The sequence below is a fragment of the Lycium barbarum genome, chromosome 3, assembly GCF_019175385.1.
Source record: "Lycium barbarum isolate Lr01 chromosome 3, ASM1917538v2, whole genome shotgun sequence".
NCBI lineage: Eukaryota > Viridiplantae > Streptophyta > Magnoliopsida > Solanales > Solanaceae > Lycium > Lycium barbarum.
Window position 1 is genome coordinate 142,228,418 of NC_083339.1, and position 18,823 is coordinate 142,247,240.

The 18,823-nt window shown below is 35.8% G+C and overlaps 2 protein-coding genes and 1 long non-coding RNA gene across 4 annotated transcripts; all 3 read left to right on the forward strand.

Annotated features, from left to right (window-relative positions):
- Positions 1–386: 386 nt before the first annotated feature.
- On the forward strand, positions 387–12,501 carry LOC132633161 (ADP-ribosylation factor GTPase-activating protein AGD3-like). Of its 2 annotated transcripts, XM_060349391.1 has the most exons (20): positions 393–844; positions 1,927–2,003; positions 2,534–2,634; positions 3,455–3,525; positions 4,029–4,091; positions 5,987–6,031; positions 6,916–6,981; positions 7,092–7,139; positions 7,214–7,309; positions 7,424–7,465; positions 8,319–8,525; positions 8,628–8,759; positions 8,840–9,073; positions 9,150–9,236; positions 9,318–9,632; positions 10,563–10,708; positions 10,786–10,876; positions 11,129–11,297; positions 11,364–11,601; positions 11,883–12,501. In XM_060349391.1, exons 1-20 carry the CDS (start codon positions 785–787, stop codon positions 11,995–11,997), a joined length of 2,403 nt encoding a protein of 800 aa, XP_060205374.1. In that variant the 5' UTR covers positions 393–784; the 3' UTR covers positions 11,998–12,501. The 2 variants fall into 2 exon arrangements, with proteins under 2 accessions (XP_060205375.1, XP_060205374.1); XM_060349392.1 differs by lacking the exon at positions 11,883–12,501 and having other exon boundaries at positions 387–844; positions 11,368–11,589.
- Positions 12,502–13,737: 1,236 nt separating this feature from the next.
- On the forward strand, positions 13,738–15,574 carry LOC132633163 (GDP-mannose 4,6 dehydratase 1). The gene is made up of 2 exons (XM_060349397.1): positions 13,738–14,515; positions 14,990–15,574. Exons 1-2 carry the CDS (start codon positions 13,808–13,810, stop codon positions 15,359–15,361), a joined length of 1,080 nt encoding a protein of 359 aa, XP_060205380.1. The 5' UTR covers positions 13,738–13,807; the 3' UTR covers positions 15,362–15,574.
- A 453-nt stretch (positions 15,575–16,027) lies between these two features.
- LOC132633164 (uncharacterized) lies at positions 16,028–18,665 on the forward strand. The gene is made up of 2 exons (XR_009579600.1): positions 16,028–16,326; positions 18,036–18,665. It is a non-coding gene; the product is annotated as an uncharacterized LOC132633164 (long non-coding RNA).
- The last annotated feature ends 158 nt before the right edge of the window (positions 18,666–18,823 follow it).

Here is an 18,823-nt window from a genome sequence, read left to right on the forward strand (position 1 = left end):
TTTGAAAATATAATTTATCTATTTAGAAATCACACTAAATTTTTCGAGGAAATACGATCCGCTAGCCTCTTACAATTTCTAGCAAGCCACAACAAGACAGTAATTTTCCTTAAATAAGACTAAAGTACTTACAAAGTGATTGACAAATTTGCTGTAAATAAGGGAATTGTTTTAGAATTGCCCTTAAATTTATTACAATTCTCAGATTATTTATTTACAAAACTCCGGCCATTTCCAGCTGTTTAAATGTCCCCTGACCAAAACAATAATGATTTCCACTAAATATTTAACAAGTAGTTAGTAAATATATTTATTTTGATGGACGACCAAATTAATAATAGCGGTACAGTCATATAATCTAGTCCTGTATAAGAGGACAAAACATTCCAGAGTACTTTAGCTTAGTACGTACTACTAGTAGAATATAAAAAGAGTAGTGGCGGGCAACCAAGAATGGAAGGTGTTAAGCACGGCGCCCAATATAGTATAGACAGTTAAATTCTTGAATTGAAGAGTATTACTATTTTAGTGACAGCCATGAAATATCGCAACCATGGTCCCCATTTGTCCAGCAATATTTGTTTCCTCCATTTTCGGTCATCTCAAAACATTAAACTCCCCTTACTATTTTCATCTTCTTCTCTTCTCTCTCTTCCTATTTTCTTAATCACCCATTGCTCTTTCCAAGAATCATTCTTTCTTGGGATTCTTGATTATAAGAGTTTTTCTTTTTCTTTTTGGGGGTTCGAATGTGGGTCAAGAAATTGATTCTGGTTTGAATAAGATGCAAGAAGGAAAGATGTTATTCGCCAGGCTCGACGATTCCCCCATGTTTCGTCAACAGGTAAAGAATTTCAAACTCGTATATTTCCCAGGCTTTCTCGTTATATTTTTTAATTATTTGTTCTCCTTCCTTTGTTTAGTTATGGCTTTTGGTGATCACTTGGTAATGCATTTGATAGAAAAGTTGCCATCGTTTAGGCGGTAGGCCCACGATGATTAGTCATTTTATTTGAATGTTATCAGCATTAAAAAGAAAGAGCATGTTAATGGTATAAATAACTCCAGTATGATGCAGATGAAGGATACATAATCAATTTGACTCTTTTGAGGTTTTTTTGAGTACGTGGTGTCAAGGTTAGCTTGCAGAAACCTACTACAGGCCACCAGCCTAGATATCGCGTAACTCTGTCCACCAAAGATTAGAGTATTAGACAGATGAGAATAATTTATCTAGATAAAAAAAGAAGCTATTTTGCGCTTATATTAATGCAGACACTTTGCTTTTCTTTTTCTTTTTTCTTTTTAATGAAATTTACTTTTTCTAAGTTACATGGTCTTAAAAGTGTAACATAATAAGTTGGGAACATGTACTTGTTGACTGAGCATTTTATTGGACAGTTTGTTTGGACTGTATTTGGGCTTTGAGGAACCTGGTTTGCCTGGAATAAACTCCAAGACTATGAGGATTGGGATAGTTTATCAAAGGTATTAGAAAGAACGAAGGAGAAACAAGTTATGCAAGGATGATTTGCTTTAGCTTAAGCATTCTTCCTCGTACGAGCATATAATTATATTTTGTTAGATGTGAAATGCTAAAATTATGATGGGTATAATCCATTGTTAGATGATAGGTGTAGCACCAACTCCTTCAATATGAAAGATTCTATATATCTGTTTGATGATATGCCAACAGTTAACTGACATATAATCTAGGGCTACTATATCTTACATGATTACGCCTCCACAAAGTAAGTGTGCTCATACACAGCTGGTCAAGTAGGTGGTATTCTATGTGATATATACAATGTGAGTGGTATTCATGAAACATTAGATGCACACATGCTCAGTAAATTTGCTTATCTTTGTTGATGTTCTTTTACCATGAGTTGGGATCCTTAAATTTTGTTCGTGCTGGTGGAACAGATCCAATCATTGGAGGAAAGTTCTGAGACTTTGAGGGACAAATGTCTAAAGTATTATAAAGGATGTCGAAAGTACACGTAAGTTTATTTATCATGCTCTAACAATTTCTGATCATACGTAACATTGCACAGGGCAGTCCATTAGCAAGTATTATGATGTAAAATTGGAGGTGACAAGGGTATTTCTTTCCTGCTTTATCTTTCGACCGTGGGTCTGAAATGAAAGCAAAGGACAAGCTACTATACATCTGGAATCTGCTTTGCCACTATGGTTCATTAAGTTACAGTATTTCTTGAAGTTCCTTGGCAATTCATTGTTGTTTCTTTCTGACTGTATCTTTCTACAGTTGCCTTTAAACCGGCTGTTATAATGTAAAAAATATCTGTATCTTCTAATTATTGACCATAGATGTATATTGCACTGTTAATGGGTTGTGCTTATGGAAGGAGTGTTTAGTATTCATACAAGCTTCATTTCAAGGATGTTACTGAATAACAAACAAAAAGAAAGTATCTCAAGTAGTTCTGTATAAAATTATTTCCATGGTAATCCAAATATGCACTAACATGTTGCTATGAGCTCATTTGTTCTTGATTATTATTTATAGAGAAGGGCTTGGAGAGGCATACGATAGAGACATTGCTTTTGCCAGTTCACTTGAAATCTTTGGTGGAGGGCGTAATGATCCCATTTCTGTTGCATTTGGAGGTTTCCATTCTCTCTTTACCTTTTCAGATCAGATTATTTGCTATTATTGATCTGCTTTTTCTTCTCTTCTCTAATTCTTTCTCCAGATGTTAAGGCCTATCTTACAGACACATACTAGAATATGATCCATATCATGATTATCAAATATCCGGTGCAGTTTGACTTCTCTTAAGTACCAAAGAGGGTCAAATACATAAGAAGTTGTGGCACATAACTAGGAATTGAGAAATAGTTTGGAATAATGTGAAACTTCTATGATATAGTCTTGTGAATATACACATTCCTGAAAATAATATACCTTATAAAAAACATGCTTGAAATAATGCAATATTGGAAGATTTTCTGGTAATGTAATCAAAGGCACATAATACACAGATCCGTTTGTGGAGTAGCAATCAGACAACCAATTATCTAAGCAAACATAGTTTGCTAGAAATAGACTTTGTTAGATCATTATCACATTTTAAGAAAATGACAACACTTTAAGAAACATTAATTAAAAAGATGACAATTTTTAAGTTTTTGTTGTTTAAATAGGTTTAACTTTAGCTTAAAGATTCTACAGTTAAAAGATTACTGGAATTACATGTTTATCAAGTGAAGTTGAGGTCAGAAGGGTACTAATTGCTAAACTTTAGAAGGTTAATGGCTAAGATTGGCATATTCAGCTGCACTTATTTAACTCAAGTGCATTTATTTGTAATTCTCCTTTTTTTTTTCTTTTTCCGTTTCCACATAAAGCAGCACTTATTTTCGATAAAGAATGAAAACAAAGTCTTACTTTCCCAATTATACTGATAAATGCAAGTTGCATTCATAGGCCCTGAAATGGCCAAATTTGCTATCGCTCTGAGAGAAATTGGAACGTACAAAGAAGTTCTTCGATCACAGGTAGCAATTTTTCCCCCATATCTGCACTTCAACTATTATGCTGTTTATCAAATTATTTTTGTTGTTGAGAGTCATTATATCTGCATGGATGTAATCCATAACCTAGTATTGGTCCATAAATTGTTTGGAAAAGTTGTAGAATCATATTGTAGAAAAAGTGACCACCATGTAAAAGTTTAAACTATTACAGAGAGGACACTTTTAATTCAATAATTATTTTTAACACTCTCTCTCACATGCAAGCATGATCTGTTATGTGAGTACCGCTCAAGCTGTTCAAGATGAGATACTTTTATTTATTAATGATATCTTGACACGTCCAATCTGCTCAAACTTTCTCATGCCAACTTGATTTTAGGAGTACTATTTCTCTTCTAGACTTTAAGTCTGCTTTACTTTTTTCTTTTTTTCCATTCCAGCATCTAATTTATATTGTGTGTGCCTTGAAATATCCTTGCCTTGTTGATTTCATTTGACTGGCATCTTTTCTGTGTCTTGCTTAGGTAGAGCGTGTGTTAAATGATCGATTACTGCATTTGGCAACCATTGATCTTCAAGATGTAAAGGTACACTCACTACTTCCTCTTGTAGATTTATGTAGAGAAAGTTTGTACAGATCTAGAAAATCTAGTCTTTTGGGTACTTCAGATAACTCTTACTCATGAAGCACATTTTCTAGGATGTTCTCATTGCCCATTGGTGTAAGTACTTTTCCTTATTTTGTCAATATATAATTTCATCTTCCTGGATGCTGATAGAAGGAAGCATCCGAAAGAAAAATAAATTTGATGAACAAAAAATGGTCAGTCAAAATACTTTGTAGATGATCTCACATGTAATGATGTAAGCTAATCAAACTTGCATAAACTTTATTTTCAGCAGGATGGATGTTTATAGAACCCGTCCTACCTGGACTAAAGCGTATGCTTGTGCACATTATTATATGTTCTATTTATGAGAGTATGAAAAACAATAGAGTAGGATTATCTTCAAAGTAAGCTTTAGGATTATCTTCATAGTAAGCTTTGAATACAGGCATATATGGGTGGTGTTTTGACCTCTGTTGCCGACTTGCCGTAACCTGCCCAATGGTTAGTTGGTTGGGCGAGTGACAAAATTGGAGTCGTTATAATATGTTGAGTTTCTAATGACACTCTTTGGCATAGGGTACTAATGCATGGTAACCAAGTAGGCTAAAATTGGCTAAAGCTTCCACCAGGCTTCAAGCTTCAACCAAATGAAAAATCAAACCATTGGCAAGCTCTTCCAGCTTGTACATCTTAGCTGGCTTCAAATCTTTGAGTTAATAGATCTAAGTGATGGAGAAGCTGGTTTATTCGAGTTAATAGAGATAAGCAGAAACCAAGTTAACAAATAAGTTTAGACAAGGATTCCTTTTGGGTAGGAAATGTTTCTGTAAAGCAACTGAAGGGGCTGGCTCGGTTTTGTAGAAGTCATCGAAGGAAGGAGCAATAATGTATGCATGCTAGGGAACCCAGTAGGTAACTTCGTCTTGACACTGACTAAAGATTCTGTCAGGTTTCAAGCCTTCACCTAAATTTGAATGTAGCCAATTATCTATTAGCTTTTTGGGCTCTACTCTTACACTCTGTGTCTTGATAGTAATAGAAAGCATGTGAGGAGCAGAAAAGCTTACCTGATCAAAGTAGAAAGCCTTTTGCTTTCTATTTAACGGCTACTAGAGCTTCATACTTTTCGAGGTGCAGCAATTTTCTTGCGTAGACTGAGAAGTGTATTATATGTGTGTGTGTGTTTTAAACAACAAAACTAATTTGTAGTATTTGTAACTTACTTCCTAAGGGCTCATTTGGTATGATGGATAAACAAAAATAGTCCTGGGATAAAATTTAGTGCCGCCTTATCCCACGTTTGGTTGGAACAAAAACTCGGGATAACTAATCCCGGGATTAGTTATCCCGGGATTATAGTGTTTTTTTATCCCACCTTGAGGGTGGAATAACTAATCCCGGGATAAGTTGTTTCCAACCAAACGAGCCCTAAATGTTTAATCTTTATTTTCAAAAGATTACACTTGATGCCATCAGATATTGTTTTGAGAATTTGTCAAATTGATACATAGAAAAAGAAAATCAAAAAATTAAACTGGAGCAGACAGAAAAAGAACTATGAAAACTATTAAATGTTTCTTAAAAGTTAAGATTAGAAAAAGACGGTGTCTTTGTTTTGGGTTTATTTTCTATGTTTAATGCCGCTATTCTTTCTAGATAACTAGCTTGAACTCTACAATGTTCTTAGCTTTTCGGGGTTGCTTCAACAGATTTTTTAAGAATATCAACTGGTTTCAACATATAGATAGTTTCCGCTCCAAATATATATACATATCTCTCTTCTTGCTCATTTTGTAGTTCAACCACTCATAGTGTACTTTCAAAGATCTAAATTGCGCATTTGATGTTATGTGAATTTTCATTACTTTCAGGAAGCTCGGAAGCGTTTTGACAAAGCTAATGTTGCTTATGATCAGGTGGATACAACATCTCTTTAGTCAATTCTTTTATCTATTGTGTGTTGAGCTGCAGGTTCTTGGATAATTACCCATTCAAATTGTAAAATACACACACTTGTAATGGAGTGACTTTCTGTTGAAATTGTACGTAATTTTTCTGTTTTTCTAATTGTACTTTCTCTTTAAAATGCCGGACTCAACTTAGAACTTCTAAATACCATTTCAAAAAGATAGGGGAGGTAGTGATCAATAAATTATCAAGTGAAAAAAGTGGGAATTGCTAGTATAAGAAACTTGCAAGCAAGATATTATGTACCTAATATGCCAATAATTGATCACATCTTTCCAACAGATGTTTTTTTCTGTTCTCTGTTTGGTTAGTATTCCTAAATACTGTAATTTTAGTGACATCCTTGATTGTTGAAGGTCAAATATGTTTGTGCGTGTTTATGTATCACTTTGAATTAGCTATTGTGCTGCTCTCTGTTGGAAAAGATTTTCCTGTTGTCCTTGGCATATCCTTATTTTTTCAAATAATTTTAAGCAACAAATTTTGGTATAGTAAGATGTTAATCTAAAATGGTTCAACAATGATAACTTCTAAACCCCAAACTAAGTTGGTTCGACTATATGAATCATCAATATATGTTTGCTCCGTTTGGACCACATTTGGTACAACCCTTTTAGAGTTACAATTTGAAGAAACAGAGTTTTTAGGTATTTACTTCTCGAAACTGACACAGGATGGGTTTTCCACATCTTGCTTCTATGTCCTAAATTCATTTCCACATTTGTTGAGTTGTAGCCCTCTGAAAAGTAAGTTGAAACAGTTCGAACGCTAACGTGATGGTACTTGGTTTGTTATTTTGATGTACTTTAAAATGATTGCTTTTATCATCCAGGTTCGGGAGAAGTTTTTGTCATTGAGGAAAAGTACTAGGATGGATATAGCTGCAGCCATTGAGGAGGTAACAAACATTGGTTCTTCTTAAAATCCATAAACACTATCCTTTTATGTTGTTTATTGATCAGGTAGTTTCTTTGGTATGCAAAATCTAATTTGGTAGAGTCATTCCAGGAACTTTACAATGCAAGGTTGACCTTTGAGCAAGCCCGCTTTAATCTGGTATGCACAATTCTTTGGCAGTTGGTACCAAATAGTGATGCAATATAATTTAATTTTTGATTTCATAAGTTCAGGTCGGAGCTCTTTCTGCGGTTGAGGCCAAAAAGAAGTATGAACTTTTGGAAGCTGTTGGCAGTACGATGGACGCTCATCTTCGGTATTTCAAACAGGTCCTTTACCTTTTTCTTTTTGAGTGGAAAACCGGTTTTAAAATGGTGAAATCTTACACTTGTTGTTATTAATATGTGCATCATGCTGAATTTGAGATATTACGTGATGCACAGGGGTATGAACTTTTGCATCAAATGGAGCCTTATATCAACCAGGTTAGATATTAGTTATGAAGCAATTTTTTCTGAATGTTCCCAGTGCAAAAAACAAAAAGGATGGATTCCTTCCTGTAGAGAACCTATGAATTCTATCATGCTATTTTCATCTTTGACATCCTGTAAGTTGCACCAAAAAGCCATAAACATCTGAATTTGATCTTCTATATAGCATCAACCTTCCCTTCAAAAATATTGCATGCGTGTGTAGTTTATTTGATTTTGTAGGTATTAACACGATACACGGTAAATTGCATGCATGTGTAGTTTTCTTTTAAACCTTTCAGGAAAAAAAATGGATTTAGAATTTTTACCAATTTTGTGACTGTCGAACTGCATTTTAAAACGTAGGGAAGAGTGCATAAAGTGGAAGTCATTAACCCAGGCGTTCTCCGAACCTTAAATTCTAAGAAGTATCAATTTTTGATGCTTGAATTGGATTTGCAACGTTGCCCACCTGCTAATTAAATGGGTTTGGGCATTGAAGCTTTAAAGGGTCCAAGCATGAGCTTGTAAATTCAGGAGATAACTACATGAATTCCAAGTCCCTTGCCAACCCAGGATTACCAGATAGGCAGATGAGGCAATTTAGTTTCTCAATCATTAATAGCTAACTCGATTTTTAGTTTGCGTCTTCTTTTTGTTGTCTGGATGATAAAGTTCTTTTGTAATAGTTCAAGAGTTTCGTCTGTCGGATCCATTTATTCGTACATCTACTATTGCACTGTACTTGTGTAGCATACGTGGAATTTTACTTCAGTGATATACTACTAATTTTCATTGTATGCTTATGGCATCTTTTAATAATGTTTATATGTCTTGAGAGGTTTTGAGGTCCGTGGTTCTGTTACAGGTCTTGGCTTATTCGCAAAAAGCTCGAGAAAGCTCCTTGTATGAGCAGGCAGCTCTCAATGAGAGGATGCAAGAGTATAAAAGGAAAATAGATCAAGAAAGGAGACGTTCGTTCAATGGGTCTCCAAATGGTGATGTCACACAACCTTTTTCCAGGAGTTCTCACAAACTTATAGAAGCAGTCATGCAATCTGCTGCTGAAGGAAAGGTATGTAGCAAATAACTCTCTCTTACTGCTTACAATATTCAGTATTCCTTTATGAAAAAAAATCTACCTTTCATTTCTTTAGCTAAGATTTCAATAGTTTAGGTACAAACTATAAAACAAGGATACCTGTCCAAGCGTTCTTCTAATATAAGAGGTGACTGGAAGAGAAGATTCTTTGTTCTAGATAGCAGAGGAATGCTGTACTACTATCGAAAACAATTGAGCAGACCGTCTGTAAGTCATCGAATTAAATGTTTTCGCAAGTTCTTCTAGCTATTATATTATATATGCTTGCTCAAATGTGGAGAATGCAGTTTCAGGGTTCTGGCAGCCCACTCCTTTCAAACAGATGTTCTTCCCCAGAACCGGGATCAGGACTGCTGAGTCGTTGGCTTTCTTCTCATTATCATGGGGGTGTACATGAGGAAAAAACTGTTGCACGTCACACAGTGAACTTACTGACATCAACGATAAAAGCGGATGCAGATCAGTCTGATCTGAGATTTTGCTTCAGAATAATTTCACCAACAAAGAATTATACTTTGCAGGTAAAATCCTGAGGATCATCAGAGACGTCTAATTAAAAATAACCTTTTAGTAAAGATATATCTTTTGGCTATTCAGGCAGAGAGTGCAGCGGAGCAAATGGACTGGATAGAAAAAATAACAGGAGTTATTACTTCGTTGCTAAGTTCCCATACACCTGAAAGGGTAAACTACAAAATAAGTATGTAAGTCTTCCTTTCCTTCTTTGTGTTCCTTATATCTGATAATATGATATTTGGTGATCAGCATTTCTCTGGTAGTCCCACTAGCGAAAGTAGTTCCATAGGAAGTCCAATTGATCATGATCAAAGGGCAACGGAAGAGTACACATCTGGGAAGGATCTTACTGGAAGATCTTTCATACGGCCATCCAAAAGTACAGTGCACATCCTCAGCACGAAAAGAGAGAAACCAGTTGAAGCACTAAAAAGGATACCTGGGAATGATAAATGTGCTGATTGTGGTGCTCCTGGACCAGAATGGGCGTCTTTAAATCTTGGAATTCTTATATGCATTGAATGTTCTGGTGTTCACCGGAACTTTGGTGTACATATATCCAAGGCAAGTCAAATTACTTACATTTTGCACCTAAGTTTCATTCTGTATGCATAATCAGAAACTTAACCTTCTTAAATCTCTCTCATTTCATATGGGGATAAAATGGAACCATGCATATCTTGTGTAATTGTCTGTTAGAGATTCTACGAGTCTGTCTATACTCTTTCTGTGGAAAAATTAAAGGAGACCCATTCCAAAAGAAGAAACGGGGTAAGAGCTTTTGCAGATATGAAGGACCAAGGAAAATAATATACCTCATCTGTAACTGCCCAATCCCTTGATGCCAGATTGGAACTCTTCTTTTGCTGCTGAAATTTTTGAAGTACCTAGATACATGAAAAGATAGGTGACGAGTGAGCTTGCGGTGGCAATTAAAATACTAAATGAAGTCTGATCTTATTGTGTTTAAACTTCTGAGGGTTTTACTTGATTATTCTCAACCTTGTCATCATTGTAAAGTCTTTCTTCATTTAATTTTACTTTCGTTTATATTTATTCATTTATTTTCTCCTAAGTTACACTTGGCAAAAGAAGAAAGTTTGGATCTCCAGTTTTTTTGTCTTAGTTGTATTTAGCGCAAGCCGCAAATTAAGTTATGATCTAAATGACATAACTTGTGTACGAAATATGAATATCAGTTAACCAGGGTAAGTGAAAGTGACAAAAAAAGACCTTAACTGCATTTTGTGTTAACTTTCTGCAGCATGTCCGAAGAAAAAGGCCATAAAATGAGACAAGGGAATCATTTTGCTGAATGACAATGCAGTCCTCTGTCCATTTTCCCTTTTCTTGTTTAGACTGGGAATAGTTTGTCCTTTGTTAACCACTTCAATTGCTTTAAAAGAATAGTTTATAGAGCTTTGATAGATGATCATGCAAAAGATGAATTTTCCTTTTCTGAAGTCATCTTAGAGCTTTCAACTTTGAATGCAGGTAAGATCTTTGAAACTTGATGTTAAAGTGTGGGAGCCTTCAGTCATAACGCTCTTCGAGGCACTGGGTAATGTGTTTGTGAATTCTGTTTGGGAGGAGCTGTTGCATGCAAGAAAAACGTTTCAGGCTGATGAAATACCAATGCGGTAAGATTTGACATTTGAGCATGATTAACTGGTTTTGTCATAGTTCATAGTTGAGGATTCCAATATTTTTGCTGTAGGTTTTTCGAGTCTGAAAAACACAAAGAGTTCTTTGGCAAACCCAGTTATGCTGATCATATTTCAGTAAAGGAGAAATTCATTCATGCAAAGGTACTTCTCCGAATAGTTAAGCTGGTTCCTTTGCCATCTCTTCAATCTTGCCCATCTGAAGCTCTCAGCAGTCTATAGAGGCCTTCTGTGGCATTTTTGTGCGCAAATATATATTACTATTGGTGCTTCCATATGTGCAAATAGTCCGCACGTGGTTACTGAAAGAACTCTTTCTAAATAATTCACATCTCTATAGCTTTTCTGGTTAAATTCAGTTTAATGTATGCTTGCTATGTCTGATTTTGGTTGCAGTACGCAGAAAAACGTTTCATTCACAAGGTGAAGGACACTACACACCTCCTTTCGGTTGCAGAACAGTTGTGGGAAGGTGTCCGTGCAAATGACAAGAAAGCTGTATATCGTCTCATTGTTGTCTACCAAGCCGATGTTAATGCAGTCCATGGTGAAGAAGCATCACCTGGTACGTCTCAAAATCTAGAGACTTGTTCAGATTCAAACAAAACCTGATTATAACATTTCTCTTTAGGCAGTACTAGTTCAAGCTCTTTTGACCCACAAAGTGAAAGTGAAGAGCATTGCATTGATGAATTTCTTGATGGCTGTTCCTTACTTCATCTAGCCTGCCAAACTGCTGATATTGGCATGGTGGAGCTGCTTCTGCAGCATGGTGCCAACATAAATGCTTGTGATTCACGAGGTCAGACCCCACTTCATCATAGTGTTATGAGAGGAAGAACTGCAATTGTCAAACTGTTACTTGCAAGGTAATTCTTTGTTTTTAAGCTCACTGCTAATTCCTCCACCTCTTTTTGGAACTACATTAGACTTGCACTTACCAACTTTTTGGTAAGTGATACTCGGCTTAAATTTGGGAGGGAATTTACATGTTTTTGGATCAATAATGAACCTAGTTCTGATTATGTTTGAACCATCAGACTAATGACCAAGATCATCTTGTCCTGTATAACTAGCTACAGCTGTATCATACTATCATTCGTATGCTTTAAATCAACCTTGTTTGACCAATAGGATTTCTTTTGAACAGGGGGGGCAACCCACGCATTGCTGATCTTGAAGGCAAAACCCCATCTCACCTTGTCTCAGAATTAGCCCTTGATGACGTGGAGATTCTTGCCCTCCTGAAAGTTTCAAATAGATAGCAGCAGCGCAAAGGTCACTCGGAGGTAAAGTTTCCACGTCCCACAGGGTGATGTTTTATCTTCAAAGCAATGACGGTTTAAGTTATCTCGGAAAACAGCTTGCTATAATATGTGCGGCAAATTGGATCCAAGAAATGATATACTACATGAGTGCCAAGTTACAAAGGATGTTGAGTTGGCTGCTTCAAGATGCATAATCCACTTGTTCAATTATTTTTAGGCCTTAGTTTCTTCTCTTTAATTCTTTGCACAGCTTACAGAATTAGGAAGTAGATTAGTTGTACATAGTATGTTATAGTAAATTAGTTTGAGATGCTGCAGAAACTGAAGAGGTGCAAAGGGATGAGGTTACTTTTGTTTTTACTCCAAATATATGTATAATGCGAAGTCTCAGGATTTAGGCTTTGCTTTATTACTGGTGACTTCAAATGTTGATCAATTATTAATATTTGTTCCGGTTTCTAGTTTAAATTTTCCATAGAGTGATTTCCTATATTACTTTTATTTATTATTTGGAAAACACTAAATAAAGAGTGTATGATTTTGTCTTATTTGCAGAAATTAAAATTATATGCCACATGAACTGTTTTCACCCGAGTTAACAGGACTATGAGCGTAACCCGTAATAAGACATTTGATACTATCTATTTGTATTGATATTATTTTACAACCAGTAGTCCAGTACCAAGAAAAAACAGAAGTCAAATACGATATCAGGGATTAGTCATTTTTTATTCATTCATTAATAACTTTAGGGATATTTAGTCATTCTTCTAATAAGCAAACATTGTCATCTTCTTTTATCAGTTGTCAAATTAGTTGAGTGATGTTATACACATTCTGTATAATTTTTCACTCTGAAAATTCGGCAGAATCTCTTTTATACAGGCATCACTTCGAAGTTCTTTTACAACATCCAAACTAGCTCAGAAACAATTAGAATATGAATTTGCGGTTATCATAAAGAATATTAAATCACAAATGACACTACAAATAAGTACTAATTTTCTAATTAATACTGCACTAGCTTTTATTGTTCATTCAGATCATGTAATGATAATAGTGTTTTGGTTTCATTACTCTACTTTAATATATTTAATTAAATTGGAAACTTTGGTTAAGGTAATTTTATGTAAATAGTATGTATTAAAAAATAAATATTCACTTTGCTCTATTTTGCTATGAATTTGTCATTATGATGATCCTTTTGGTATACATTCATTATTTCATAATCTGTGAACTAATTTTCTAACGAGTTAATTTTATACTATCTTTTTCGGTGCAAAATTTTATTTATTCAATTTTTGAGATTTCTTATTCTTATTTGTAATTCAGTGAATTCTTTTTCATTTATCTCATTCTTAGACTTAATTCAATTAATCTGACACAACAATTGTTAGGAGTTAATTTGATATACTATCTTTGTCCTCCTAGCAAATTTTATTTATTCCACTTTTGAGATTTCTTAATCTTATTGTAATTCACTGATTTTCTTTTTTCATTTACTTCATTCTTAAACTTGATTCAATTAATTTGAGGACGCAATATTTGTCATTCATTAATCTTTTAAATTTGTATCATCATCCTTAGATTTGGTTCAATATTTGTCTTCAGTACAATTTTTGTTTATTCCACTTTTGAAATTTCTTATTCCATTTTTTTTTCCCTTCAATTTACGTCATTCTTAGACTTGATTCAATGAATTTGACTAAATCTTACATTTTAATTCAATTTTTTTAGGTGAATTATAAAAGCCGCCACTCATCCACGCTAAACTCAAAAAAAACACACACATTTCCCAAACAAAAAAATGGCATCAAACAAATCAGATTCAAGCGGCGATCGTCGCAAAGTTGCACTAATCACAGGCATTACCGGCCAAGACGGTAGCTACCTAACCGAATTTCTCTTAAACAAAGGTTACGAAGTACACGGATTAATCCGTAGATCTTCAAATTTCAACACACAACGTGTTAATCACATATACATAGATCCACACAATGTTAATAAAGCAATGATGAAGCTTCACTACGCTGATTTAACCGATGCATCATCATTACGTCGTTGGTTAGATACAATTCAACCTGATGAGGTGTACAATCTAGCTGCACAAAGCCACGTGGCAGTTTCATTTGAGATCCCTGATTATACTGCTGATGTTGTTGCTACAGGTGCTTTAAGGTTACTTGAAGGTGTAAGGTCACATATATCAGCTACTGGTAGGTCACATATAAGGTATTATCAAGCTGGATCATCTGAAATGTTTGGATCTACACCGCCACCACAAAGTGAAGTGACGCCGTTTCATCCTAGATCTCCTTATGCTGTCTCCAAATGTGCTGCACATTGGTATACCGTTAATTATCGTGAAGCTTATGGCATCTTTGCTTGTAATGGCATTCTGTTTAATCATGAGAGTCCTAGAAGGGGTGAGAATTTTGTCACCCGCAAGATTACTCGGGCTGTGGGTCGGATCAAGATCGGGTTGCAAAGCAAGCTCTTCTTGGGGAATCTGCAGGTAATGGTCGTTTGCGCTTTTGGCCCTATTTTGTGCTGGTCTTTCATTTTTGGCCCTCAAGTCAAATCATAATATCCCACAAGTTATGCACTTATAAAATAGGCAGGTTGGGCTCAACTTGAGCGGGACTTGAGCTAATAAATGGGCGGGTCAATGTATTTCGACTGCAATGGGTTGGGCTAAAGTGGGTCATAACTCAACCATCCAATTTTTACTAAGTTTTAATTTCTTTGTTTGTTCTTTCATATAGTTTTTTAGTACCTAATAAAATAAATAAAAAATCTTTATAATGGCTATGTATAACATAGCAAATTAAAAAAATGACTTATTGAATATGTTTTGACAAGATTTCTCATGGATTAAATTGGACTACATATCAGCCCATTTTTTATGGGCTGAGCTAATAAATGGGCGGGTTTGGGCAGGCGGGCGGGTCATGTTTTAATGGGCTAATTTTGCCACCTCTATGTGCAGGCATCCAGGGACTGGGGTTTTGCTGGGGACTACGTTGAAGCAATGTGGATGATGCTGCAGCAAGACAAGCCGGATGATTATGTGGTAGCGACAGAGGAGTCTCACACGGTGGAGGAGTTTTTGGAAGTGGCATTTGGTTATGTAGGATTGAAGTGGAATGATCATGTGGTGATTGATAAGAGGTACTTTAGGCCTACAGAAGTGGATAATCTAAAGGGAGATTCAAGCAAGGCGAGGAAGGTTTTGGGATGGAAGCCCAAAGTTGGGTTTAAAGAATTAGTGAAGATGATGGTAGACGAGGATGTCGAGTTGGCTAAAAGGGAGAAGGTTCTTGTTGATGCTGGTTACATGGATGCTCAACAACAGCCTTGAACACATTAATAAGCTTTCTGTGATTTCACACTTCCATTTTGCTATTTACTTTGCTCTAGTTGGAATTGTATTGAAGAGCAGCATCATCTTATTTTGTATTGTTATTGTTGTTTGTTCAAATACAAACAAATATATGAGGCGTCTTATTGAATCAGAGTCAATCGTTGAGCTTTGAGAAATTATAGTCAAATTAATGTCTATTTGTTATTTGAATTTTGCTGCTTCAATGTTGGAAATGGAATTATGTCTATATAAAACTTCGAATTGTGTGCAAGGTTTTATGTTGAATTCAGATGTGCAAGGTTTTGTGTTGAAATTCAGATAAGTCAAACGATAGGTTAACATGGTAATTAAAACACTCAATAACATATATATTACTATTGGTGCTTCCGTATGTGCAACTAGTATGCACGTTGTACTACAGAACATTCTCTAAATAATCCACATCTCTATAGGGTATCTGGTTATATGTAGTTTAATGATTCTGGTTGCAGTATGCAGAAAAACGTTTCATTCACAGGGTGAAGGACGCGCCACACCTGCTTTCAGTTGCAGAACAGTTGTGGGAAGGTGTGCGTGCACATGACAATAAAGCTGTATATTGTCTCGTTGTTGTTTACCAAGCCGATATTACTGCAGTCCCTGGCAAGGCATCTCCTGGTACATCTCTTTATCTAGAGGTTTTTGTTTAAATTCAAACTAACCCTGATTATAAATTCTTCCTTTTTTAGGAGGTGATTGTTCAAGCTCATTTAACAACAAAGTGAAAGTGAAGAACATTGCTCTCTTGATGGCTGTTCCCTACTTCACCTAGATGGCCAAACTGCTGATATTGGCATGGTGGAGCTGCTTCTGCAGCATGGTTATTGGTGCCAGCATAAATGCTTGTGATTCATGAGGTCAGACCCCACTGCATCATAGTCTTATGAGAGGAAGAACTGCAATTGCCAACTGTTACTTGCGAGGTAATTCTTTGTTTTTAAGCTCACTGCTTATCAGTTTTATCTCTTTCCTGCATGAAATAAGCTTGTTTCTCTATTGTCAGTTTACGAACAAAGCAATGTCTGGATATTCACAAAAGTTTCTAGGAGGTAGAGGTTAATAGCATCTGCCGAAACATTCTATAATTTTTTATTCGTTGAAGTCATTTGTAGTCCACAGCTATTGTGCTGATATTCAAAATAATTATATCTTGCACATGCCAGGGGGGTGCTTTATTGGGTAACGCCACCTATCTCATGGGTAGTCAGATTTCTAATTCCAACTTAAGTTTAGTTCACGAAGCTGTCTCTGAGAATTTCTATTAGTTACACAACCGTTACTTTCACTTGATACATCATGTGAAGTATCCAAATGCCGAACTATGTGCTTTTGTATTCGATGAAATGCTTCATTACACGTGTGTGTGCATGCGCGTCCAGGTTTAAGTGTGTGATTCTTTTAGCTTTTGGTGGTTCAACCAAAATTCTGAATTGGGATAATTTGGTAAATGACGATCAAATATTCATGTCTTAGTTTCTTGATGGATATTATTAAATAATTAGGCAGAACTCATATGAGGTTGGCTTGACTTATTCGGGTCACCAGCTAAATAGCTGAATCTTTGCGCACTTCCTGAGTTGGGAAAAGCTCGAAATTTATATTCTTCAGGGTTTAACTCTGCATATTTCGTATCGAAGACACCCTTAACTCATGATATATAGCTAAAAAGGAAGCTAGATCTGCACTAAATCATATGGTAGTAAAATTGCATTCAGAAACATTTGAAATTGAAGCTGAGTTGTAGTTGAAATATGAGGAATACAAGCAACTGTAAAGAGTGTCTTATAAAGAGTATGTATTTCAATATATTCTGTCACTTCTTTGAGGGAAAATAGTTAGGAGGGGCATCAGCACGATCATCTAATCCAGCCGAATTTGCGGTACGGGTGATCAGATTCATGCTTTCCAGAATGCAAGGAGATTATGATAAAATATCAGATGGACACCAGAACAGCTTTCACTATTTAGAAACAACAACAACATACCTAGTGTAATTCCACAAGTAGGGTCTGGGGAGGGTAGAATGTACGCAGACCTTACCCCTACCTTGGGAGGTAGAGAGGCTGTTTCTAATAGACTCGGCTCATACTTCTATTTAGAACATTATTTTAAATAGTCTTCACCCTTGCCATTTATCTAAACTGCCCACCCTGACTGCCGGCCGCTACAATTTAAAAAGATTTGTCGTCTTCCTCTGCCATGTCATGCCATCCCTGTTCAGAAATCTCTACTCTATAAATGGGACACTGTTATTTTGTTTGGAACAACGCTTGATGAATGATACTTTAGAATTATTCATTCTCTTTTGTTGTCTCTTTGTCTTCTCTTTCCCTCTTATTCCTTCTTCCTCTCTTTTTGTTTCTCTTCTGTCCTTCCCTTTTCTGCTTTCTCATTTCCTCCCCTTGTCTTTCCTCCACCTTTTTTTGGTACTAGAGTAGAGTTGCACTTTTTACTCTTTGGCGAGTGATACTTGGCTCAAATTTGAGAGGGATTTATATGTTTTTGGATCAGTAATGAACTTAGTTCTGATTATGTTTAAACCATCAGACTAATGATCAAGATCATCTTGTCATGTGTAATCAGCTATAGTTGTATCATTTGCATATTCTAAATCAATTTTGTTTTGACCCAGAGGATTTCGTTTGAATCACACATTGCTGATCTTGAAGTCAAGACCCCTTGTCTCAGAATTAGCCCTCGATGAGGTGGAGAATTTTGCCCTCCTGAAAGGAGCAAACGGATAACACCAGCACAAAAGTCACTCTGAGCTAGAAGTTCCACGTCCCAAAAAGCAACGAAGGTCTAAGTTATCAGGGAAAACAGCTTGCTCAGTCCAGGTTATTTGTTATGCCAAAGGACATTTTAATATGTGCAAGCCTCATGGAATGAAAGAATTTATTGATCTCTTTGGGTCGGCAAAGTGGAGCCAAGAATTGATATAAACACAAGAGGGCCAAGTTACAGCGGATAGTTTGTTTGCATGTCTCTCCTCAAAAGGGTTTGTAGAGCTCTGCATAAATCGGTGCTGTTATATAGTGTTTTTATCCCTCAGTTTCTTCTCTCTAATTCTTTGCACATCATACCGAATTAGGTGTACATTGATTTGTTCCGGCTTCTAGTTTCAATTTTCCATAGAGTGGTTTCTTTTTTTCATTCCCTTTTTATCTTCTATGTTCCTTGTTTATTTTTTTTCCGATTCTCGGTGAGGTCAAATTTTGGTGGAGACTTGATGTTAAAGCAGAAAATATAAGAAATTTTAGCAGTGACTCGGTGCAATATAGTACTTCGAACATTGTTGACGGAAGTCGTATTGACATATACTTGTTTAATATCTGCTAAAATTAAGGATACAGGAAGCAGTTCCTTAATGCTGCCTTTTGTACTGAAAGTGAATGGAGAAATGAAACCACTTATACATCA